Source organism: Gordionus sp. m RMFG-2023, chromosome 5, assembly GCF_954871325.1.
Source record: "Gordionus sp. m RMFG-2023 chromosome 5, tfGorSpeb1-WG-v2, whole genome shotgun sequence".
NCBI classification, from domain to species: domain Eukaryota; kingdom Metazoa; phylum Nematomorpha; class Gordioida; order Chordodea; family Parachordodidae; genus Gordionus; species Gordionus sp. m RMFG-2023.
In genome coordinates, this window is record NC_088779.1 from 17,541,102 (window position 1) to 17,568,943 (window position 27,842).

At 26.1% G+C, this 27,842-nt stretch overlaps 1 protein-coding gene across 2 annotated transcripts; it reads left to right on the plus strand.

Annotated features, from left to right (window-relative positions):
• LOC135929367 (hydroxymethylglutaryl-CoA lyase, mitochondrial-like) lies at nucleotides 1–27,581 on the plus strand. Of its 2 annotated transcripts, none has more exons than XM_065465909.1 (8): nucleotides 1–317; nucleotides 379–465; nucleotides 3,011–3,214; nucleotides 15,586–15,644; nucleotides 17,540–17,629; nucleotides 22,100–22,364; nucleotides 23,210–23,338; nucleotides 27,268–27,581. In XM_065465909.1, exons 1-8 carry the CDS (start codon nucleotides 264–266, stop codon nucleotides 27,361–27,363), a joined length of 984 nt encoding a protein of 327 aa, XP_065321981.1. In that variant the 5' UTR covers nucleotides 1–263; the 3' UTR covers nucleotides 27,364–27,581. The 2 variants fall into 2 exon arrangements, with proteins under 2 accessions (XP_065321981.1, XP_065321982.1); XM_065465910.1 differs by having other exon boundaries at nucleotides 306–334.
• The last annotated feature ends 261 nt before the right edge of the window (nucleotides 27,582–27,842 follow it).

A 27,842-nucleotide genomic window follows, 5' to 3' on the forward strand; every position in this document is an offset into this window, starting at 1 on the left:
ATTTCTAAATAATAAAATTAAATCTATATATTACTTAATGGAATTATAAAAGAAATCATTCAAGGGGCAATCAAAAAAATTTATTTTTAATTCAAGGGGAAGGAGCCATTAAAAAATTTTTTTTACTTCAGGGGGATCGAGCCCCTGCGCCCCCCCCCCAGTGACGCCATTGACACCTAGTAATTCAACACAATCTATTATCTACCATTATATAATGTCATATCAAATTTTGACGTACGTTTCTGCTTTCTAAAATCTAGAGCATGTTGATGTATTTTGGAACGATTTGTATTTTTCGGTCCATAATTAATTCTCAGGTTTAATCGATTTATATGTAAATTCTCTATTTGAAATATGCATAGCTTACCTATTTTTTAGATAAAATTTTATCGCACACTGTCAAATCAATCTAAAATTATAAAAATTGTTGAGGTTGCACCTAGAGATGGCTTGCAAAATGAAAAAGTAATTTATTTTAAAATTTTTTCTTTGATATTGAAATATAATTTTAGTTTTATCTATAATTATCATTAATTATATTATAATTTTATCTGGCTTTAACATAAAAATATTAACTTTTACTTTATTTTAAATCAGATATAACAAATGCATAAAAAATAATTAGAATTGTTATTCTTCATAAATTATGTTCAAACATGATATTGGATTTTTTTTAAAAAAAAATTGGTATTGACTCACTAGTTTTTATTTTTATTGCTGAAATTGCATTTCAAAGTGAAAATAAGATATATATCAACAAAAAATGATAATTATTTAATATTTATCATAATTATATAATATTTTTGGATATCTGAAATTTCTTTCTAAAGACCTGGAGTCATAGGTGCATATTTATTAAGGATCAGTAAAAGTAGGCCAGACCTGAACTCAGTCTAGTTTAAATGGGCTTTAATGCAAGCTAGGTCTAATATTAAAAAAAATTGGACCAAGACTTAAATTTTGGAATAAATATTAATTTTATGAAATTATATTTTAATATATTTACAGGAAACTCAAATGCAAATAATTTTTTAACGTCATTTTTTAAATTAATAAAAAAAAATATGTGTATCATCGTTAATACAATATATTTAATTAAAAATTTAATAATTTTGGTTATATCTTTTTTTATTTTAATACAAAAAGGTCCATTTCAAATTATAATATAAAATTATTTCATAAAATATATAGAATCTATTAATTATTTAAATATACAAAATGCATTTTACAAAAATGTGGTTCATCTAATAAGTATAGATTTATAAAAGAAGCAAGGCATAATATTTGTTAATTTGTAGAATACTTTTTGTTATAATTAAAATAAATATTAAATTTTATTTATTTATAGGAAACTAGGCACCATATATATTTTATTTTGATTATAAAAATTAAAATCTTATAATACTTTTTTATAGAAATAAAAAAATATGATCTAATAAAAAAATAATAATATGGATACAATTTAAAAAAAAATCAAATAAAGAAGGGCCATATAAATGTATGCACCTAGGAAGGAATAAAATACTTGAAAATATGCTTGATGATAAAAGATCAAAAATTTGATTATAATGTAAAATTATTTATATTAAAATTACCATATTATAAATTTGGGTCAGATTGGGTGGTCAAATAATTTTTATCTTGATTTGGGGTACTTTTTGAATTGAATAAAAAAAAATAGTGATAGATTTAAAAAAAATTGAGGACTGAAAATGTATCAAGTATTCATCATTAAAATACAAACTTTAACTAGGTAGGGGTTGGTAGTATATAATATTAGATATGGATACCAAAAATAACTTTTCCCAAATCAATTTTATGTAATTCATTTTAATATTGTAACTTTTTATCTAGTTTTTTATAAAAATACTTTTTATAGCCTTAAATATATTTTGATTTGATATTTAATATCTTTGGTTATGATTTTTATTATTAAGATATCATTCATTTGATTGAGTATCTGGATTATTAACTTCTCCCTTTTAATTTATCATAAACAACAATGACCTGATTTAAATATTTGATAAAATGTAATATATTGACCAATATCTCTAATAATAATGAAAAAATAGTAATTGATTGTCTTTTATTCAAGTCTTGGTTCTAGTTCTTCTTGGTCGATTCTTAGTTTATTTTCCCCTCCCTGATAAATTTTAGAATTTTTTTATTCTAGCACAATTAATTAGACACTTTTTAATAAAAGAAATTATAATTATCTATTTTATTGAAGGAAAAATAATAATTTTTATATTAATGGTGTACGATACCACATTTTGGAGGCCTATCTTATCCAATATTGAATTGATATTGGCTGATTACCGATTCGATGTCATATCTAATTTTGTATTCTGTAAAAATACCAATGGTTTTAATTTTTAATACACTTTTTATTAGTATAACATCTATAATTTAAATCCATAACTTATGTCATTTAAATATTTTATAATGATCAGTTATAGTTTATATTCAATTTAATTGCAATTCTAAAAGTAAAAAATATTTTTATTGTTAAATCACTTTTATTTAATAAGTAATAACATTAATATATTGAAGATTTCTTTTTAATACCAAAATTTCTAATTAATCAGAGGTCAGGCGGCGATGGTAACTGTCAATATCATCAGCTTCACTAACTGAAGAGATTATGGCACACTTTTATAAACAGAATGCGCAAAAAAATAACAATAGGGCAGAATGTTTATTAATTAATTATTATTAAAAAAAATATACATAATGGATTTCGATTTTATTTATAAAAATAAATGATTTTAGATATAACTTTTTTAAAATTTTATAGCATTTTATTTTTGTTAAAGACGCCATTTTATATCGGATCGGAAAATTTTATAATATTGGCCAATAATCGATATTTAAAATGGATGAAATATTGGCCCGATCCGAAAAAAAATATCGGTACGTCCCTATTTTATGTTTTAAAATTCTATTATTTTCCTATTTTTTTATTAAAGATTTGTTATTTTTTTAAAATCAAATCGCTTCTACCACTCAGAAAATTCTTTCTTCAGCAGATAAAATAAAATTTATTGATAAATTATCTGACACCGGTTTGAAATATATTGAAGCAACAAGCTTTGTTTCAGCAGAATGGATTCCACAGTTGGCTGATGGGTTTGAAGTGATGAGGGGAATTAATCGACATGAGGGCATAATCTACTCAGCACTTGTACCAAATATGACAGGATTTAAAAAAGCGGTTTGATAATAATAATTTTTACTTTTTATGATATTGTAATTAAACAAATTTAGATAAGGAATTTAAAAGGTTTATTTCATATGCCATAAATTTTATATTTAAAATGAGAAATGGTAGATTACATAGGATACAATCAAGGTTGCCAGATTCATTTAAATAAAAAGCAGGAGAATTTAACCATAATATTAATTTTTTTAATAATATCCTTGTCTGATGGGAAAAGAACTGATAGGCTAACAAACATTTGGTTAAGAGGAAAACACCTTATTAGGAATTTCTTTTGTGTTTCCCATTTTTAACCAAAACATTGATCCATTACAACTGAAAGGTCAAAATTTAGGAAGTACCACGACTTTCTAATTTTTACATTATCCCAATATTAATTTCTACCAATTGGTCCCTAGGCCCCATAGGCTTTCATTTTTTAAATTAGGTAAAAAAATTTCTAAAATTAATGGTAATCATGGATCCTCTTTTTGTTACAATTAACTCAAATTGCCATGTTCTGAGGCAACTATCTTAGTTTCCTCGGATCTCAATGAGAGCCTTTTTTGCTACTCCCTCCTCCCTCTTATAAGTTTTTATTAATATACAGTTCTTATATTTGTCTTTTAAATTTTTTTTTACATCTTATCTTAATATAGTTTTATATTATTCTATTTTTTAATATAAATATAAACATTTTTAAAAAATAAACAAAAAAATTCAAAATATTGAAAAATGGTAAGATTATGGTTTGTGAGCCATAATTAACATTGGTCATCTTTTATTTATTTATTTGTCATAGGATTGGTTGAATTTTATCTTTTTTAAATATTTTTTTGTTGAATGATATTTTTATTGTCAAAATCCATTGGTTGTATAATTTATACATATATTTTTTGTTGAATGATATTTTTTATAGAAAATTATTGGAAAATATATAGCAAATCAAAAATATCGCATTATAATTCTATATATTTATATAGGAAATACTTGAATAATATCTTCTAAAATATTTTTAAAGATATTCAATCTATATTTCCTCTCTTCTTTAAATAAATATATGTTGCTATATTATCTTCCATAATAAGAGCCAGTATCAATATTACTAATTATTTCCTAAACATATTTTAAAAAATTAATTAAAAATTCTTACCTTTAAGTAGAAATAAACAAAAAGATAAAGGTTAGAAATTTTTGGAATTTCTAATTTCAAATTATAGAATATAGTATCCTTCCAGACATATGTTCTTTTATAAAATTGCCGGTTGGTACAACTATAAATTTTATGTGATGAATCTATATAAAATTGCAACAGAACCTCAATTGAAACATGGTTTAGATAAATAAATATAATCATTTATTTTCACTCCTAAAAAGATAAATGAAAATAGAAAAAATTAGAATTCATAAAAGTATGTGGAAAATATATCTTAATTAGAATTTGCAAGGCATATTTATAATCCATAAAGATTTTTTTACCCAATTTGCCCTTTTTAATTTTATCCTATCCATCTTTTATTTTCAATAAATGTTGACCAAAATATATGCTTGAAATTTTATAACGTTTTAGTCGACTAATTAGTCGTTTTAGTCGACTAAATTAGTCGACCAAATTAGTCCACTAATAGACTAATTTAGTCGCTAAAGTTTTTAGTCGATTTCGATGAGAACTCGACTAATTAACAACACTAATTGGGTTATAAATTAGATTGAGTGATAGGGTCAGGAGATGGAAGATTAAAATTGTTGCAATTGAACCCAGGACAATCTACACAGGTTAAAAAGTATGGAGGATATTCCTGTGGTAGCAAAGGGTAAGACATTTTTTTGTTGTCCTCTAAGATAGTGTAGTAGAGTATTATAAATATATGTCGTCTTACCTGATCCACCAGGAGCATCTATATAGAAAAATCTGGTAGTAATTGAGGTATCGCAATAGCCTGGATACGCTGTAAAACATTAACTCCTTACATAAAGATTTTATGAAAAATATACGTTCACCATCGCAAAATATGGTGGTAAAACTTTTTTTTATCTCAACCACAATATGGGAACTTTGCAAATAGTTTAAAATACTTATTTATCAATATCTTCCCATGCCAGAAAATTAACCTTCCTCACTAATCCTAAGACTTATTATAAATTAGATTTAACAAATAAATTTAAATTATATTTAGCCAATTGAAAAATAAACATTTATCTCATATTACCACTCCAAAATATGCCAGTATATAAATTTTATCTCAAACAATATTTGAACTCTGGAAATGACATAAAATACCAATTTATCAATATCTACCTACATTTTTAAATATTCTGTATCTTAAGAATCTCAAATAAATAAATAAAGTTTGCTTAGTTAATAAAGAAAATAATTAAACATCTGTTTAATTACTGTCTTTTATATGCTGGGGCCTTTGGCAGATATACTATTATGTCCTGTTGTAATCATTTTGTTATTAATATCAACATGTGAAATGCAGATTGTATGGGTCAGTTGAGACTTTAAAATTATTTTCTGATAACCAGAGGTAAGCTCAAACATGATTTAAATCTTGTGCCAATCTGATGGTGATTTATTCTGTAATAATATCTATAAAAATTAAACATCTTTTTAATTACTGTCTCCTATATTTTGAGGCCTTTGGCAGATGCACTATTATGTCCTATTGTTTTGTTACGATTTTTTTAATTAAAATAAAAATGGTTGATTTTAAAATTAAATAAAATAAATAACTATAAACCAATAAAATAAGAGCTTAATAAGCCAATAAAAATAAAGATTAATAAGCCAATAAAAATAAAATTTCATAACAATAACATATATAAGAAAGATTATATTACAAAATTAAATATAGAAGGTGGCTGAGTGGGAAGAACGTTTGCCTTTAAAACGTTAAGGCATGGGTTCGAATCCCGTTATGTACAAAAAATTTTCTTAAAATTTAACATTAGAGAGATATAGTCTCCATCGATTTATTTAACATTAAGAAGATAGGAAAGTTGATAGGAAAAATAAATTTAACATTAAGAAGATAGGAAAGTTGATAAGAAAAATAAAAATTAACATTAAGGATATACGAAAACGTTCATTTCTTGATTACGGTGATTATAAAAATAATATAAAAAAATTAATAGTCAATAATTTTATAATAAAACAATCATTCAACAAAAAAAATTTGAAAAAATAAATAAATAAAAATTAACCAATCCTATGACAAATAAAAAAATAAAAAATAACCATTGTTAATTATGTCTTATAAACCATAATCTTATCGAAAAAATTACTATATATTTATTCTCATATAATATTTTAGAAGATTTTATGGCATAATTAAATTTTAATTTTTTGTATATTCTTTAAAACCTTACAAGTAGGGGAGACCAGGGCTAGTCGATGCAATTTTTGTCAAAATATCATAGCTCCGAAAATAATGATCGTATAAGATCTTGCAAATACCAATCGATACCTTAAACACTTAGCTATAAATGTATACTGTTATATTTTTAACCCGTTACTGGTTAACGGTGCATATATGCACCACCTCCTATATACCTTATTTTAACATAGTAGTTTTTTTTTTAAAAATAATAAAAAAGATTTTTATATAGTTCAGACATTGTACTTCAAAACTGGAAAAGAAAAATATGAAAAAAATATTTTTTTATGCCCCTAAGAAACCCTCAAACTTTGCGAATTTATGAGGTCTAAAATGCAAAATTTTCTAAGTGATCTCACGAGCATATTATAAAATTATTTCGATGAAAACTAGTGTGTATATATTCTGTATAGATATATCAATATTTATCAATCATTTTTGAATTTTTAAATAATTAATATTTTAGTAGGTAACCACATAAAGTTGACTGGTGCATATATGCACCGTTAACCATCTAGCAGTATATATTATTTAAAAAAATTCAAACAAATGAAATTTAACATAATGAATTATAATTTTTTATATTATACTTAAAACCACTACCGTCACTAAGGGTGGGAAGGGGAGGGGTGGGTGGCTCGAGCCCCTTAAGAATTTTAAAAAAAAATTTTATACCCAAAAATGACCTTTTGAAAATAATTTAAAAAAATTTTTTTCCCCTGAGATTAAATCGAATAATATATTGTTCCTATTATAATTTTTTATCCCGATCAAATTATATGAAATTATTAGGTTCATAAATATTCAAAAGTTTAAAATTATTTTTAGCCTCTTCCTTTCTGAAGATTTTATTTTATTTATATAAAATATTATGCACCTGTTTTGTCAATTCAATCAAAATTATCAAAATAATAGATGACTAATAAAAAAATCAAGATTCTACGAAAATAATTTGTCTAGATATTTAATTTTTAATAAATTTTTTTAATGAAACGTTTTCTAACAATTGAACAAGCGCTTGCTCAACTTTTTGAAGAGGAACCAATTGAAGAAAGAGATATGGTTATAATTCCGCCAAACCCCTCTGCAGTTAGTGATGAAGAAGATTTCGATGAAAATGACTTAACAAATGTCGGAGTTTTGCCTTCAGATACAGCTGGAGAATTGGAGATTCATAATTCAGTTGATGACGACCTTCCAGAACCATATTCTACAAGAAGCTATTCTCGAATTTCTCACAATTTAAAATGGAGAAAAACGGATGCAATATATTCTTCAAGCCCTTTCAATGGAGAAAAGGAAGATGTAATAAAACTTGAAAATGATTTACATGGTAAAAGTCCATCAGATATATTTTGTTTAATTTTCGACGAAGACTTATATTCCCTAATTGTAGAACAAAGTAATATTTATGCTAAACAAATGAATAGACCTAACATATGCATAACCATCCAAGATATTCAGAGATTTATTGGAATTCTATTATTTACTGGATATCATTCTCTCCCACAAGAAAGAATGTACTGGTCTAATGACAGCGATATTTCTATTCCAATAATCCGGGATATAATGACCCAATTACAATTTCGAAATTTGAAATATAATATCCATTTGGCAGACAATACTAAAATAGATATACATGATAGATTTTATAAAGTTAGGCCTTACATTAATATATTGAATAATAAATTTCAGCAATTCGGAATTTTTAAACATCATTTATCAATAGATGAACAGATGATACCATATCGAGGAAGACATTCTTGCAAAATGTTCATAAAAGGAAAACCAATTAGATTCGGATACAAGTCTTGGATATTGGCCTCTTCCGACGGTTACGTATTCTCATTTGATATATATCAAGGAAAAAGAGAAAATAAATATGAATATGGATTAGGTGGAAATGTAATCATAAAATTATTAAAGGCATTGCAAAAACCAAATTATCATAAAATATATTTTGATAATTTCTTTACATCATTTAAACTCTTGTCATACTTAAAACAAATGGGATATTTTGCAACTGGAACTGTGAGGGACAATAGAATAGAGCATTGCCCAGTTGAATCTATAAAGGTTGTAGCAAAAAAAGAAAGAGGATATTATGATTATAGGTTTGAAAAATTAAACGAAATATTTGTAGTTCGTTGGAATGATAATTCGGTGGTGACCGTTGCATCGACATGCCACACTATCTCTTTGCTTTCTAATGTTTCAAGGTATTCTAAGAAAATATCTTCTAAAATAAAAATTCCTCAGCCAAATATGGTAACTGCTTATAACAAACACATGGGTGGAGTTGATCTATGTGATAATCTAATATCTACATATAGAATAAAAATAAGAGGAAAAAAATGGTGGTGGCCAATATTCACCAATTTTATTGATGTAGCTTTGGTAAATTCATGGAAATGGAAATTCGTGAATCGAGATGACAAGAAGAGTTTGCTTGCATTTAGACGAGAAGTTACTAACTACCTCCTTCGAACGCCAGTAAAAATTGAAAAAAATTCAAGTACAGGACACGCCAGCCAGTTTGCATTACAGTGTGAAAACCCTATTGATTCATCTGGACATTATTTATCCAAAATTATAGATGGAAAAAGACGAAGATGCAGATATTGCCATACGCACTCAAGATATATGTGCCAAACATGTCAAATCGCACTCCATATTAAATGTTTCAAGGATTTTCATAATATATAAACATTTTCTCGTTTTTATTATAAATTACAAAAAAAGAATAAAGATATTTGTTGTTTTTTTGATCTTATAGTATTTTATATAATTTTTATCTTTTTTAACCTCTTAATGGTTAACGGTGCATATATGCACCAGGCTAGATTTTCTATTTAGGATTATTTTTTTTGGCTGATTTTTTTAGAATATCATATTTGAGCATTAATCAATATAATTTGAAAAAATTGAGCATTTTTATCCACTAGAAAAATCTTGACCATTAATGGGTTAAATTATTATAATTTTTTCTCTAAAAAAGGTTTAGAAAAAGTGATTTTTGAACCTAGTAACCCCAAACCCGTGGTTAGTATGTTCAACGATGGGGCTAGTCGAATCAAGTGGTTTATTAAGCTTCCTATGAGACATAAAAAATTTTCTTCAGATTTTTATATATGCTCTATAATATTATTTACAATTATAACAAATAACAATATTTTTTGGCACAGGACCCATGCGCCCAGTTTACATATAATATAAACATCTTTTATTTATATTTTAACAATGTATTTTTTGATTTTTTATTCTGTTGTTTTAATAGAAATTACAGCTATTATTCTTTTAATACCTTTTTAAAAGTTTTACTTCACGAAATTAGATAATCAACTATTTTATGTTCCTCCTCATCGAATATATTTTGCTTATTATCTTGAACTATCTTGGGCATAGTGCCAGCCATTTTATATTTTTTCTAATGTTTTAGGTTATACCTAATAAAATAAATACTAAATTCACTCAAAAATGATCAATTTAAATATATTACATTAATTAGATCTTATTATCAGGCCAAAATAAATATCTTGATAACTAAAATGTTCATATCTATTCAAATGTAATAATTTGAAATATATATATTGTCATTTATAATAGATATATATGAAAATCTTTGTTTGCTGATATAATTTATTTTAAATAATTGATCTTATTATCAATCTAATATATATGGTAAATAGATGTTCATATGTGATTGATTAAATATTATAAATTGAATTTAAATCAAATCACAATATATTATATCACATAATATATATATATATATATATATATGAAGATCTTAGTTTGCAAGATATTTATTTAGGTCTGATATTATATTATATGATATTAAAATTGAAATGTATTATGAAAAATTGCATTGATAAATTTATATAATAATTATCATTTATAAAATATTATATTTTAACCTGTAATAATGTTACTTTTCTTGATGAATCATTTTCATATTTTATTGATTCTTTATAAACTTTTATGGAGAATTTTTTTTTTAATTTTTATATATTTGACCATAATATTATAAAATTGATTGATTACATCGACAAGCCATGATTCTAACCCCAATGGTTGTGATCTTAACAAATATTTAAGCCTTACATATCAATCTGAAACTATCTTAAATATTAAATAGAGTTTTAGCTTTCATTTATTGTCCATTTTCGGGGTAGCCTAATGGGATATGATGTATGCTTGGAAACAGAAGGACACAGAGGACACAGGTTCAATCTTGGTAAGGAGCATAAAAACTTTTAGGTTTTTCTTCGATGACTGATGTGTAAAGATGTATGGTAAGATGAATTTCGGAGCTTAGAGATGACACCCCGGTCACCGACCGGCCTGGACAGCTGGGTGCTAAGGATACTTGTCCAATAAACAAAATAAAGGTAAAAATATGAATATGAAAGCTAGGGTGTTCCCTCCAAGCGACGCGCAGGGTGTAGACCTCCATCCTGCGAAAAGTAAAATAAAGGTCAAAGCAAAGAAGACAAGATTAGCAAGTTTGAATATTGGGACACTTAAAGGTAAGACAAGAGAATTGGCATCAATGTTGAACAAGAGAAAAGACATAACGTGCATCAAGAGACGAAATGGAAAGGTCAGAAGACTTTAATGATTGAAGATGGGTATTAATTGTACTATAATGAATTGTTAGCAATAGGAACGGTGTTCATCATTCTCAGTCAAGATCTAACCTCCTCAGATAGAAGTCTATAGGATCTCTGATAGACTAAAATAAAACTCTGCATTGGTTAATCAATACTACACATTCTTTCAATATATGCTCCTCATACGGGTTGCAAAGAAGAGAAAGCTGACTAGAGCTATCCTTGATGAAGCGATAATGGAAATCCCTAAGGATCACTTAGTTATAATAGGGATTTAAATGCACATGTTGAAAAGCAAGAGGCAGCTACAAAGAGCATTATGGTGGTTTTGGATATGGAGAAAGAAATAATGAACGCAAGTACTGAAATTTGCGCAAGCCTTTGACCTTGCCTTAACTAACACCTACTATAAGAAAAAGGACAGTTTAAAAACATAGAAAGTGGTACAAGGAAAACACAGAGAGATTACATGCTAATCTCTCGCAGAAGATTAAAAGATGTAATAGACTGCAAAGTCATCCCAGGAGAAGATATAGCCGCGCAACACAAGCTACTAGTCATGGATTTACACATCACAAATAAATTCACTAAAAACAAGATAAAACTGGAACCATGCATCAAAGGGGGTAAATTAAAAACAATGACAGATGCCTTTGCAATAAATGCAAACATTGAAACAATAGATTCCTTACAAGTCAGTGAAAAAATGTGGATACACCTTTCATCTAGATTAATAGACACTGCCAAATCTACACTAGCCTTGACAAGGGGAGGTAACAAATCATACAAAGAACTATGGTGGTGGAATAAAGAGGTACAAACCACTATACAGGAGAAAAAAGCCCTTTATAAAATATGGTAAAACCAAGATGACAAGACAATATAAAAAAATCCAAAAAAATAGCTATAAAGGCGGTGGCTAGTGCCAAATCTATGGCATACGATGATATGTATGAAGAACTACATACCAAAGAAGGGCAAAATAAAATATACAGATTAGCCAAACAGCGAGAAAAGAATTCTAGGGATATAAACGGAGTTCCGAATGTAATCATAAACAAAGATGGGAAATTGATAATAAAGGAAAAAGAAATAATGAATAGATGGAAAGAATATTTTCAGGAGCTTCTCAACTTTAATCCCCACATACTACATCTAGATGAACACTCCCCATGTCAAAACCTTATACAACCAATAATAGAACAAAAAATAATCACATGCCTCAAGCATATGAAAAACAACAAAGCTGGGGGTCCAGATGATATTCCAATAGAAAGTTTTAAAGCACTAGGAGATGATGGAATACATTTCCTCACAAATCTATACAATAAAATACTTGGAAATGAAGAGGTTTCTCATAAATGGAGGCAGAGCTATCTAGTTCCTATCTTCAAAAATAAAGGGGATCCACACAATTGTCAAATTACAGGGGCATAAAACTAATGTCACACAGTCTAAAACTTTACGAAAAAATTATAGAAAAAAGATTAAGAGACATAATTGAAATAGGAGAGATTCAGTTTGGCTTTATGCCTGGTAGATCAACAACTGCAATTAGGCAAATGAGTGAAAAATACAGGGAAAAGAACAAAAAGCTACACATGGTTTTTCTCGATCAAGAAAAAGCCTTTGATAGAATCCCAAGTAAACTTATCTGGTAGGCGCTACGCCACAAAAGGTTCCCGAAAAATATATAAGAATAATACAGGATATGTATATGGGCCATACAACAATGGTCCGTAGCTCAACAGGTACTTCAGCAGGCTTCACAATAGCCGAAGGAGTTCATCAAGGGTCGGCTCTCAGCCCACTTCTCTTCATTATAGATGTTATAAATGAATGGCAGATATCGACAATGGAAAGCTGCAAATATTTGGACTTCACTATACAAACAAACGGCACAATAGAAAAAGAGATAAAGAGTAAAATTAATCAAGGGTGGTTAAAGTGGAGATCTTTATTTGACAAAAGAATCCCATACAAATTAAAGGGAAAAATTTACAGTTCCATAGTACAACCAACTATTCTATATAGTTCGGAAACATAACCAACCAAGGAATCAGACGAGAGAAGTCTACAAACTATGGATATGAGAATGCTGAGGATGATTGCTGGGATAACAAGAAAGGATAAAGTGCGCAGTACAAGAAAACTAAGTAGTTTAAAGGTAGTGCCCATTAAGACTAAGTTTATGTTAAACAGACTTAGGTGGTATGGGCATACAATGAGAAGGCCTATGAACTACAGGAAGGTTGAGAGTTTGGAAGTGATAAAAGGAAGGCCAAAACTTCAATGGGGCCATAAAGTTAGAGCCAATATAAAGAAGTATAAATTAGATAAAAGAGATTGTATGAATAACATAAAGTGGAGAGAGATGTTGAAGGAACTTACCACCAGAAAAGGTGAAAGCTAAAGCGAAAAATTTAATTTAATATAACCTAATAATTTAAAGTGAAAATATTGCAATTTTCGCGTCAAAAACATGTCATAACAAATAAAAATATTATGTCTATTCATTAATTCGATTACGATCTTTTCTCTAGAAATTTACATCAGGCCAAATATGCGCTCTGGCATTTGAATGTGGAAGTGAAAAAATAATATTACCTATTTTTCAAAATTTGGGGCATTGTTTCGTGATCTAAATTTGATATTATTTTGTTCGATGAATATATAATAAATTCTGAAATATATCATCTAATTCGATATCTTTAATAAAAAATTAATGTAAGCCTCGGCCAACTCGTTTTCAATAATAATTTTAATATTGAATTGGTATTTTTTGGGGATAAAAATAGAATTTAACAAATAAGCAATTTTAATAAAGTCTTTCAAGAGCCTATTAATGATAGCCATTTTGTTAGTATATTTTGAAGAAGTTCTGACCATTTAATATCTTGAGAATAGATAATTTTCCTTAAAACGGACCCTGTTTGTGGATCAGCTGAATTCAGCGTAAAATTTCATAACCATTTCTATGTTTATAGGTAATGAAGTCCCTTTCTTCATGCATTTTGAATTATATTCACACTCGTGTCATGAGCACAAAAGTGTTGCATTCTATTGGAAAGGGTTAGAATTATCAAGGTTCTACACAAGCATAAATGCAATAGCGTTCGATTTCTCTGTCCGATGGAATTTTTTTTAGAATATATTTGAAATACCATTTTCAAGAAATGTATGATTTTTCTTCAAATCCTGTCAGATGGGCTTCTGAATCAGGACCTAAGATATTTTATGCTATATTTGAGGCATTTGTTCTTCCATATATTACTTTCTGATCTATTTTTGAATTATATAAGAGAATATGAGCAATGTGTAAATAAATAATTAAGCTAATGTTTTGTCATTTGGGTAAAAATGGTTTAATTTTATTTGATGATCACTTATTTTTTAAATTGGACACCTGTTTGCCTTGTTAAATGTTTTTTTTACATGACTACTCTATGGCTTATATCAAATTTTATATCGCATACTATACAATTTGTATTTCAACAATTTTCTTTATTGTGTAATCAATGAATAAGTGGAATTCTAGGTATTTAGATGTTGCGATTTAATTTTTTTTTGTTATTTAATATTTTTCTTTAAATCTCTATAATTTTTATATAATTAAAATTAGGAGAAAATTGTACTTCATTAATCATATATTATTAAGATATTGTAAAATTGTAAAAACCTAAAAAAATACAAAATACTTTAAATTTCTAAAATATTATTTTATATAAAATGCTTACTTCACATATGAATCAGAAGATGTAATTATATGATTTATTAGTGTTAAACGTCTCAATATGAGCGACTAACGCTATATTTACGCCAGAGAAATATTGGCAGAGCCTCGAGATTTCGTTAATAGATAGCCAAACCCTTGTACTATCTATTAACAAAATTTTTAAGCTTGCATAAAATAATTTTGGATAAAAGATTGAGTTAGACATTTTTAAAATCGGCTCAGAGCCGTTTAATGACACTATGATTTGTTATAATAATTCATTTTAAAATTAAAAAAAAATTAAATATTATATTAAATTAAAAAATTGTGGAAATGGAAAAAATTAATTATATTTTTTAGAGGTTTTCTTTGTACCTTCGTTTCTAAAAGCATGAATAATAAAATTAACAATAATAAGATGCTTTTTAATATGCTTCAATTAGAATAAAATAGCAGTATAATATTCTGGTTAAGTCAATTTTAATTATTCGTAATTTTTTTATATAAAATACATGAGAACAAATTAATATATGCCATATTTTGGCGTAATTTAGAGTATATACTACAAAATCGGGTTGTCTGGCAACCTTGGATACAATATTTAATCATATCAAATAATTATTTTTCTTTTTTAAGAAGTTTATAAATAGGTATGTTTTTCAATAATATAAATAAAAGTTAGATTGTCAAGTTGACGAAATTGCTGTATTTGGTGCTGTTTCCGAAACATTTTGCAAGTTTTAAATTTTTTTCATACATCTAAACAGTATTTTAAATTTATCCTTTTATTTTTAGCCAGAACTTTAGGAACTGGGACCAATCTAGGAACTGAATATAAAATTTTCAGGAACTGGTTTTGATAAAAAAGCAACTATTTATGCGTATATATTTGGAAATATGTGATTTAGTAGTTTGCAAAGTGATTTTTTTGCCGCCCGAGCCGAATTATAATAAAAAAAATTTTGTTATTCAAATTCATATAATTATATAATGAAAATAGCATTTTACAAAAATAACAATAAACAATTCAATACATAACAAAAATGACATGTTATTCTGATTGACATTTTAATGATGAAATATATTAGATAAAAAATGACGTTATTTTAATTGAAATGAATTAAAATGATTTTTTAGGCTATTTATATTTATTTATCGGGTTGCGCTTCGGGTTGGACACCTATTACAACCCGAGCACGAAAATAGTTTTTATGTCCAAGCTGGGGTCAGGCTATGGACAACCCGTTATGACCTCTAGTATGATTAAAGCCCTAGACGGGATGGGCTGCCTCGATTGAAGATTTTTTATAGCTCGACCCTAGACCCGAAAATTAAGTAATAGAAATATCCTTGATATTCAGTTTGTTGCATCAAAATGCCAATCAGAATTACATGCTATTTTTCATCTAACTCATTTAACTTATTTATTTACTTAATTTCCATTTTACAAATTAACAATTTTATGTACGCATAATTTTTAATTTTTGCTTAGATATTATAATATTTAAATTTATATTCCAAAAAATTTTAATTGGACTTGGGTCAGGCAAAAACAAAAATTTTGTGCTCGGGCTCGGACATAAATTTTTTTAAAATTCTGGCTTAGGTTAGGTTGCGAAAAAAATTTTGCAGAGCTATATGAGTGATTTCATGTTAGTGGAAATATTTTCAAATTTAGAAACCCGAACTGGAACTTTCTTAATAATCTAGCTTCTAAACTATGACTAAAATATTTTAATTAAAAATCTACTTTTATGTTGTTTATTATATTTAGAGATTGACGGGTGGCCCAAACTGGTTCATGGAAATTAAAAAAAAATTTTTTTTAGATTGACCAATAAATTTTTTCCCAGCCTGTATAATGATTTTATAGTCTAGTCTGGCTCATAATAATGTAGGTGAAAGTACCTAATTCTAAGCTTTAACAAAATTATAAGCTAGTCTCCCGAAGGGCTGGGCTAGCAGTAACAGCATCAATAAAATAATCAATAAAATATAAGTAGACTTTTCCTCAAAAAATATTAATGTTATATTTCCTTTTTTGATTGTATAAGCTAGTCTCCCGAAGGGCTGGGCTAGCAGTAACAGCATCAATAAAATATAAGTAGACTCTTCCTCAAAAAATATTAATGTTATATTTCCTTTTTTGACTGCTTGAATATATCGCAATTATAAAATGAGTTTGAAAATTAATAAAAATTTGAAAAAATAAAAGAGGCTAAAAATATTTACCATTCATTATTAATAGAGTATTATTTTGTAATAAATAGAAAAAAAAATATAAATGTAATAAAATTATCAAAGTTATTGCTGTATATTTAAATTTAATGCATACCATTAACATATAGAATAAAATAAATTATTCTTATCTTTTAGTTTTTATTTGGGGGAAGTCAAGACACAAAAAAATTAGCTAGCTCTAGGCGGGCTTGATCCAAAAAAATTGCACAGGTCTCTACTTCAGATCCTGCCTGCACAAATATTGTATACAAATTGTCCATACTAGTTATTTTATTTGGAGGTTGAGCTTTGGACAAGACCACACAATATTAATTTTAGATATTTTTGGTGAAATTTAAAATGATACTTTATTCGAAATTTTAATTTAAAATTTTATTTATATTTTCCAAAGAAAAAATATAAATTGTAGCATTGAAGATAGTTTCAAACGTTTTACTCCGGTAATTGAGGCAGCAAAAAAGGCCAATTTACGTGTACGCGGGTAATAAATTTTTATTTTTACATATTTATAATAAATTGATTTTTCAATATATTTATGATATAATTAATTTTAAAATAAATATAAAAAATTATCACATTCCCTTCAATATAGTTATTAGTTCGAATGCTCTAGATTTAATTAACTTTTCAATACCCAAATTACATACAAATGCTTCTATAAATTACAATAACTACGAAACTGTTTATTAGATTGGGTCTTTTTATTATTATTTCTAATCAATATTAATGCAAAAATTTTATTTTTGATAAATATCAATACTGGTTGTCAAAATTTGTGATTTTTTTAATTTAAATTGCCAATTAAACAAGTACTAATATTTTAATTAAAGAGTTATAGATCTGAACATTGTTTTTACCTTAGTATAATATTTCTTTGTAAGTAAGCATAATGCTTCAGGAGATCCGGTTAGTAAATTATTGAAAAAATTTATATTGATAGGTTATGAGTAACTTCATATTTTGTTAAATAAGCCGACTGTCAATTAAAAATTCGATAATCAATGAGTCGGAAATAAAATTATTCATTTTCTAAAACGAACACTGTTATTTCTCATTGAATGCCCTGATGCATTAGCCAAATTTAAATGTTCGCTAATAACCTTATTTAAAATTTGATTAATAATTTTCTGGCATGAGTATTTCACAAAAATTAACATTTTTAAAACTCCTTCTCTTCCATTTTTCTGATAGCATATAGTTTTTAAATTTTATTATGATAAATATGGTTTAATTAACTATTTTTCTGAGTATAAATCAATTGTTTATAACAAAATATTCACCAATTAAATAAGCAATCTAATCATTTTTAAAATGTTTGGTTATTTGACAAAATTTAAAAAAGGTTAATTATATCTAAATTAGATTAGTTTATTATTTAATTATTATTATACTTTCAATCATAGTATAATTCCAGCTACATCTAACCCGTTTTAATAAAATTATGTTTTCAGATGAAATAAAAAAAATTAATGTTGGTTAGTCTCTAGCCGGGCCATTTAATTCATAGTTAAACAATCAACAACTTCAGTGGAAAGTATTTTCATCATATGGAGTGTTTCAAACCTAGCATACGTTTACAATTAAATTCAAATACCAATGCTGATTACATAAAAAGTTGCAATGCACTGTCAAAGATAGGCTTAAAAAATCGATCTTTTAATTTTAACATCTAGATTTTGGGATATCATGATAATTCTATTATAAAATTTTAAAAAGCAAATTTAATATTATTTTTTAAATTGTATTGTAATTCTAAATTGATAAAATTATTTTTATGGTTATAATAGATTTTTTAAAATAATTTATTTTTACTTAATTTTGTAAGTTTTTATTTTTCTAGACTGCAAACCCTAAGCCCTTAATTTAACAAATTAATGTTTCTTTAGAATATTAAATAATTTCTCACTACATTAAGATTAGAATTATATAATTAGCAATTAATTAATGTCAACAACTGAAACAATAAAATACAAAATAAATCAAGTATTTTTATTTATGTATTAAGTAATGATTACTAGTACAATTTAGCATGTTTCATATGAAAATTTTTTAATTCTAAAATAATCCAGGTCTTTATCTTTCCATATATTATATATTTTGATCAAATTTAGTAAATAGCATTTTATTAAAAATATTGATTTAAATCACTGATTTTTTAGAAAAAAATCTGGGTGATTTTTATTAGCTAACGCTACTGATTTTTTTTTAACTCATAAATTTTTAAAAGGCTTTAATTTTGATACGAAAGAATATTTTGGGCTAAATATTGTTGTAATATGTTATTAAATAATAAGGTAATCAAATTTAGATGTTGATGATATTTTTAATATTTTTGACTATCTATATAATACCTCCTATAAGCCTATGACTTTATTAATATTGGATCAAATTTTAAAATAATTATAATTATGCTTAGATGAAATTTTATTTATATTACACCACAACTTCATATAATCTACCAATATTTTTTCCATAAAAATATAATTTTTATTAATATTAATTAAAAATTATATAAAAAACAGTGTTTGTTAAAAGCTACTCGCAAAAGTACTTTTCATTCCAAATAATAAGTCAGATGTCCTTTTTTTTTAGATTTAACATATTTAAAACTTTCATATTATAACAAATGTATGTATAATATTTTTAATTTATCTGTTATTTTTTTTTACATAGTGTTAATATTTAGCAGAGACCTGCAGGCGCTATTTTTTTAAAAGAAAAAATAAACCAGGGCCAGGTTTAAATGTTTTTTTAAAAAAATACTCGGGCCAGGCAGAATTTTAAATCGCCATTATTATCTGTAAAAAGTATAAATAAATAAAATAATTATGTATCAATTATCTTTTTTCCATTTTTTCGATCCTTAAAAAATATTTCAGGGCTATTCAAATTAATTATTCAACTTGTCATTATTTTACTTGATATTCAATCAAATTAAATGCAACAAAGATACACTTACATTCAAAATAAATACACTATAAGGGAAAAATTTATTTTAGATAAGTATCACTATCTCTTTTTCTCTCTCCCAAATTTAGACAATTACGTATGTTACCAGTGACAGAGCACGAAATGACTGAAACTTATATAAAAGACTATTAAACTACAAGAGATACACGAAATAAATAAATTACCTCCTCCAGCCAAATTGAAATTGCAGTTAGTCAAACACTACATTTACGACAAATGTGGAAATGCTAATTCAGATGTTACATCATTACCTGATAAATTTAATAAATATTTAAGGAATTAGATGATACATTTAAGATGGATGACCTGAGAGTAGTGATCGGCTCATCAGAGCGAAAACTGACAAAAGGGTTTTGACAATTTCGGCTTATAACACAAGTTGTGCGGAATTTTTCCACTTCTGGAAGAATTTTTGAAGTAAGAAGTAATCTTAAGCCTGAAAAGGTAGGTATGCTACTATTTCTTCATGATAAGTAAATCATTAGTATTCCTCATTCTTGCCTGTTGCTTTGTTAACTTTATAATAATTAGTATTTAATACTGTACAGTATTTAATAAATGAAATGGTTGCATTTATTATATTTACCTTGAGTTCTTAAATTTTTTTTATCCCCCTTTTAACTATTTTTTAAGTTGATTTTAAAATATATTTTTATGGTGCAATATATTATATTCTCAAAATATTATTTATATAATATTTTTTAAATGTTTAATTTATCATTTTTTTAATTATAATGTTGAAACTTTAAAATTTTATATTCTTTACATATAGTAAAACGGAAAATTTGTTGAAAATAAATATTACCAATAAAGATAATTGGCCGAGCCTGAAAATTATTTTTTTAAAAAAAATATCTGGGCAGGGCCAAATATTTTAAATCTCCATTATTAGCTATAAAAATTGAAAATAAATATAATATATTTTAAAAAAATAACGGGCAAGACCAGGTCGTGCAAATGGTATCTATGCAGGTATCTGATAATTCTTTATATTGCATTAAAATAAAATTTTTTATCTCTACTTTTATAGGTATTAAATGAAAAATTATATATTTTAATTTTTTTTTAAACTAAGGCCATAAAAAAAATTTACACACCTGGGCCAAAATTTTTTTTAAGAAATCCAGACCAGGCCATGCAAATGGGGCTTCTATAGATCTCTGATATTTAGTACTTCTCAAATTGTAAAGGAAAAGAAACAACCTTAACGATATTATAATTAGATAATTTTCTTCTAATCTAGTATTAAAGTAATATAGATTAATAATTATATTTCATATATTAATACATGGTTTGAATTTTTTTTAAGTAATTATATATAAAAAATATTAAAATATATAATTCAATAATATTTAATCCACAAGTTGGCTTTTATTACGAAAGATATATATAGTTTAATTGGTACATTTAACAGAAATTCGAAATATTTTAATATAAAAAGTGAAAATATCATGTTATTGGTAAATTTTAAACAATAATTTGTAGTTTCATATAGCCCCATCTATTTTATGCAAATAAAAATGCGAAGAGTCGATTACATCGTCAAGGTTTTCATATCTTATATTTATAAAAGGTCGCTAAATAAAAGGCAACAAAAAATTTTCAAAACCCCGGGTAAAGTAAAACTGGTAAACTGGAAGTTAGACTCAAATTGGCGCCTAATATTTTTTCTTATTATAGACCTTTAGAAATTATCTACAATTTGAGATAACATTTAAAAAATTTTGCAAATTCGAAAGTCACTATTTTTCGCACCTTTGTAGCGGTGTATCTCGAGTACCAGTTTTGCTAGCCAACTAAAAATAAACGGATTTCCGATTTTTTACCTATCTAAATAATTCCACAAATTTTAAACTTTTAAGAGGGTTCGGCAATCATCATCGATTTGATTACACTTACTTTCATAGAACATATTTACTAAAATAAAAATGCAATTTTTTATAGTAGACTTTTAAACTCATATTACATTACACGCTATCAGTTACGTATCCTGCATAATTGGATGTCCATATGAAGGACCCATTCATCCCCGCAAATCGGCATCTATCATATCACGAATGTTAACCATGGGATGTTACGAAGTTTCTCTTGGTGACACTATAGGCTCAGGCTCACCTGATTCTTGGCGTACCCTGATAAATATGTGCTATCAAGAATTTGGGATCCCTCTGTCTAAAATGGCCGTGCATTGCCATGATATATCAGGAGGGGCTGCGGCGATCGATAATATTGAGGCTGCCCTCGAAGTAAATAGATTAGTTAAATAAAAGCCTTATATATCACATTTTTAATACATTAATATCCTGGTTACAAACAATTTTTGACTTTAGGTCAAATAATCCAATACCCTTTCATTCTTTTGCAGATTAAAATCTTGCAAGTTACTAAAAATAAATTGAGCCAGGCCTTGATTTTTTTTGTCTCTTGTTAAAATAATTAGGATATCTGTGATTAGAACAAAGTAACTAGTAATTTATTAAATAAAATTACTTTGTAAATATCTGTCAAATTTTTTCAATTAAAATTTTGGGTTGAACTTCTGCCTTTTTTGGCCATTAAATTATGATTCTAATCCGGACACCCAGAGTGTAAAAAAGATTTCCTCATGTCATTCACCTCCGTTACCCTCGGATATACACAAAATCTATCTCCACCTACTTTCGGGTAAAGACGAACTTCTCGAATTTTCTTGGTTCTTCCAGTTAAGTTAATAAGTTTGATTTAGACTGTTTCGACTACCCCCTCCCCTCCCTCCCCACTTTTTATTCAACTTAAGTTTTTAAGGAAATAAGGAATTATTTATTTATGAATAAGATAAGTTTTTAATTCTAAATATTAATTTTAAAAAAATACCTGGGCCGGGCCTTATATTTTAAATTTAAATATTTTAAATTGCCATTATTTAAATTAAAAAGAAATTTAATATATTTTAAAAATGAATTCGGCTTGGACCAAAAAAATTTTTGAAAAAAAAATCCGGGTGAGGCTGTGCAAATCGTACCTCAGGTCTCTGACGAATATATTTGAAAATTTATTCAAGATGAATAATTTTAAATTTAATTGCATTTTATCTTTTTTTGCGAAATTTAAGATGGGTATAACTACAATTGACTCTTCAACAGGTGGTATAGGTGGGTGTCCATATGCTGACGGAATCGCAAGGGGAAATGTTCCTACCGAGGATGTTATTCATAAGCTAAATCAACTCCATCTAAACACAGTAAAATCAGACATAAATAATATATGTTTTTTTGTTGATAAATTATGCCATTTTCCTCTAATATTTTTTACTTTTTTTCGTAAAATATTCATAAGAAATTTAATTATATAAAAAACTTAATATTTATGACGAATTTAATTGAATTCTTGCACGACCCTTTCTTATTCCATGCTTTATAATCATATTGAAGTAGCCCGTCCTGGAATAACTTTAATTATAAGGAAATTTAGATAATTATCTATATTATATTGGCAGGGATATTGTATTGCCTAAGTCTTGCCATTACCTCACCCTAGCTGAAGAAAATAATCAACAAATTAAACAATTATAATTACGCCACGTTTAAAGATTGCATATTTTTTTCAAATATTTTTGTAAATACCGGTATCTTCAGATTCATATATAAGGCACATCTTATTTTATAAAATTATGTTATTTTTTTTTATTTTTCAAAATATATTTTTAATTTAAAATTATAATATATCTGAAATATATTCAACATTAAATTTAAGAAGCCATTTCGAAGATAATTTAAATATTAAAGAAAATGAGTTCGATTTTTTAAGAATGTATGGTCTCCTATTACTATTAGTATCAGGATCAACCTCACTCATTATACCTCATTCCATGTCTAAGAAAAAAATGAGTCCGCTAACAATCTTCGATTTTTTTAAAATTTGGTAAGCAAAGAAAGGTTAATTTAACTAAGAAATAACCAAAATTTTAGCTTCCTATCATTTATATTTTTGGAGATATTAGGGTTCAAAGTGGTAAAAATGTAGTATATTTACCTTTATCTGCCTTCATTCAATTAAGTATAGCTTAAAAACTACATAATTGTAAATGACAATATCAAAATTACGTACAAAGATGATAGTTTAAAAATTATTTTATTTTCCCAAAAGGGGCATCTTTGTATAAAATTACATATTAATCAGTTTTATAATAAAGGAAATTGTCAATCGATAAAAAAATATTTATTACATGATTCGTAATTTATCATAAAATTATTTGCCCATATAACATATTTAATGAATATTAATTAAATTTGTTCAATCAAGTTTAGAGTTTTTTAATATATTAATCCAATGTGTGTATATTTCATATGGCGACCTAAATATTAAAAATGATAGATATAATTTAAATTTTAAAAAATCTGATAAATAACTCGCATTAAAAAAATCTAATTTTTCGGTAGCGCATTTACTTTCTTATAATGACAGTGTATAGTTACGGCTAGCAACCGTTAACGGTGAAACTATTGTTAAGCTATGAGATTTTGGCAAGTAAAGAGTGTCGTCTATTCTTATAAATAAATTTCTTTTTTTGATTTTTTCCTAAAACAAACGCTAACCACCAATTCTAAGCATAAACACATTTATCGTGATATTTCTCCCATATATTTATTATATGATATATATTCGATGCTTTCTATTGAATTAGAATACATTTTTATTTTAAATTGATATAGACCTCTCGGAATCACAGTGTAAATTTTCTGTGTTCCACGTGTCTAATTTGTGAGAATCTTTCTGACTAGTTCTTCGTCATAATTTTTTTGAGTTATATATTTAAAATATATGCCATTATTATTATCTTTAGCGTATTTGTTCAATTCATATGATTTTTTTTACTGCTGTAAGTTAAGGTCCTTATAAATTTACCTTATTAACTAATCTTTTAACGGCGCCACCAATCCCATCACAACCACTTTTCCCGTGTGCTGTAGCAGAAAAATATCATTCCACCTGTACTCCATAACTTCATCAGGGTCATATATTTATAAAATTTTACCATTTTTATCCCGATATGTCAGAAATTTTTTATTAATGTTTTATTTAACTTAAATCAATAACATAACAATCACATGAGCAGAGGTAGAATTGCACTGGACTTAAGCATTTTACAGGTCTGTAAGTTAGAAAAATTGGTGTTCACAAGCGGAAGTTGTCAGTTTTGTTAGTTACATGACGGGATTTGAAGCTGAAGAGAGTAATTATAATTTAGATTTCCTTTTTTAATTTTTATTTTGTAGGAAAATTGCGGGGGGGGGGGGGTGATAAATCGTTATTAGAGGGGAATTCTTATTACACTTACATAATGAAATGATAGTATAAGAATTATTTCATTTTATAATTCTACTAGATTATCCAGGATAATAAAAAAATGCATTCATATTTTTATTCAAAATAAGAATGAGTTACGTCTAAGATAAGAAACATAAAATTGTAGAAAATGGATTATCTTAAAACATTGCAAAAGTATTATATCAAATTCGTATTTACAAGATCCCTTGAACTCCTTCAAATTAATATTTAATATTGATATATTATAACACAAATATAAATGCATATATTTTCCTACAAAGTTTATTAAATCTGTTTCATTAAAAGAAATTCAAGATAATCATTTAAGGCTCAACTAGAGGCCCGTGAAAAAATGTTTGGAGCTGGGCCAATTTATTGCTACGCCATTATATGCATTAATTAAAATATTTTTAAAACATATAATATTTCAGTTCATTTTTTTGTAAATAACAGGTCAATTTGCAAACATTTAGTTTAAAATATAATAAATTTAAATATTTAGATAAATATTTAAAAATAAAATATTCTTTATTAGATAATTAGAAAAATAATTTAATGATATGCCCCCTTTTGAAAATTTTTGATAATTATTACTCAAAAATACCTGGCGAGAGCTAGCTCCTTTTAGGTCTGAAGTGGAGGAGCGCCGCTCCACCGCTCCGTTAAATTTAATGTATAAAATAAATTTTTTTTTTAAATATTAATAATATTTGTTAATTAAAATTCAATAAAAATGAAATTTTATTTTATTTATATTTATCCATTATTAAATGTTTAGCCGAGTTTTATATTGGTTTTTCATCTAATCATTTTAAATATTAAACATCAAGTTTTCCTTTTTATATTAAAAATTTTTTGGAAAATCTTGTAAGTCATATTAATATTCATTTTATAGATATATAATAAAAAATAGTTTATTGGATTTAGAGATCATAGATGAAGAAATCGAATTTCCATTTCCATCATACAAAAAATATTTTAAACTTCTAAAAGATGTTCCAAATGATCAAACAAATTTAAGGGCAAAATGTCTTTTGTATTTATATAAATCTATTTAATTTTCTAAAGTGAGCAGCTTCAATTTAAAATAGCATTTAAAAGAAAAAAATCTTTCTTTTAAATGATTTGGAAGATTTTTTTGGATTCCATGAAATTGATCATCAGGAAGATAATATATTGGACAAATATTTTTTAAATAATGATACCAAAATTACTATTTTTGATAAATTCCCTGAATTAAAAGATATCTTTATAAAATACAATACCCCGCTTCCCTCTAGTGCTCCAGGAAATTTATTACTTTTAATGCTAATAAAAGGTTAGAAATATTTTGATATTTGATAAAAAAAAATAATATGATTTTGTTTCGTATACCTTCTAAAAAAATGAAAATCAAAGGAGCGGTTATGGAGTGGCACTCCATTACTTGGAGCGGGAGCTAACCTTTTAAAAATATAGTAGCGGGAGCGGGTAGCTCCTTTCGAGAAGGTGAGCGGGAGCAGGAACTAGCTACTTTTAAAAAGGAGCGTTAACAACTCTGCTTTATTTACAAATTAAAAATAATTATTTTTAATTTATGTAAACGTTAAGTATAAATTAATAATTACCACTATATAATAATGGTAAAAACAAACTAACTTGTTGAGGTCTCATTTCCCAAAAAATTACCCTGGAAGAATATTCCCCTTACCCAAAAACTTTTAAATTATATAAAATAGCTTTTATATACCATTATGGCAGTTTTATATGAAACTAATTTTTTAATCTTCTAACTAAACTAAAATTATAAATATTATTTTTTTTAAATTTCAATTACAATTTTTATTTAATAATATAATACAGGGTGTGGATGTTGATAAAGTCTTAGATGCCGGAAATTTTATCTGTAAAATTTTAAATATTCAAAATATATCTCGCTATGCTTCTCTTAAACATTGACGGTATTCAACTATGTAAAAGTCTAATATATTAATATAGTATTTATAATAGCTAATATTTATAATAGGCAATAATTATACATTTAAACATTATTTGCTATTTTAAATTAAACCCGTTTATTTACCATATTATGTGCTTAACAAGGTTGAATAAAATCCTTATATATGTAAGCAAAATTATGATATTTTTAATAGTAATAAATGTATTATATTTGTTAATATGGATTTCTTTTTTACAAATATGATTTATACTTTTAATGATTTTTTGGAGTGTGAATTGTGTGTAGACACTTACTTTAAGTTCACACTTTATGCTACTTATAACAGTATTTTATATGCTCTCTCATTTAACTGTCTATATAGGTATCTGTAACTAAAGATTAGTCTTATATAATTTTATTGTATATGTAATTTATTTAAAACATTATAGGCGTGTATATAATTTTCAATGTTCGTTTCGTTCGATGAAGCTAATTTTAA

Bases quoted from the DNA above. Each gene is read 5' to 3' on its own strand.
- LOC135929367 (XM_065465909.1), top strand. From the start codon at position 264: ATGTTGATGTATTTTGGAACGATTTGTATTTTTCGGTCCATAATTAAT. The intron at 17,630-22,099 runs GTAATAAATTTT...ACACGCTATCAG, and splicing joins GCCAATTTACGTGTACGCGG to TTACGTATCCTGCATAATTG. The intron at 23,339-27,267 runs GTAAAATCAGAC...AATATAATACAG, and splicing joins ATCAACTCCATCTAAACACA to GGTGTGGATGTTGATAAAGT.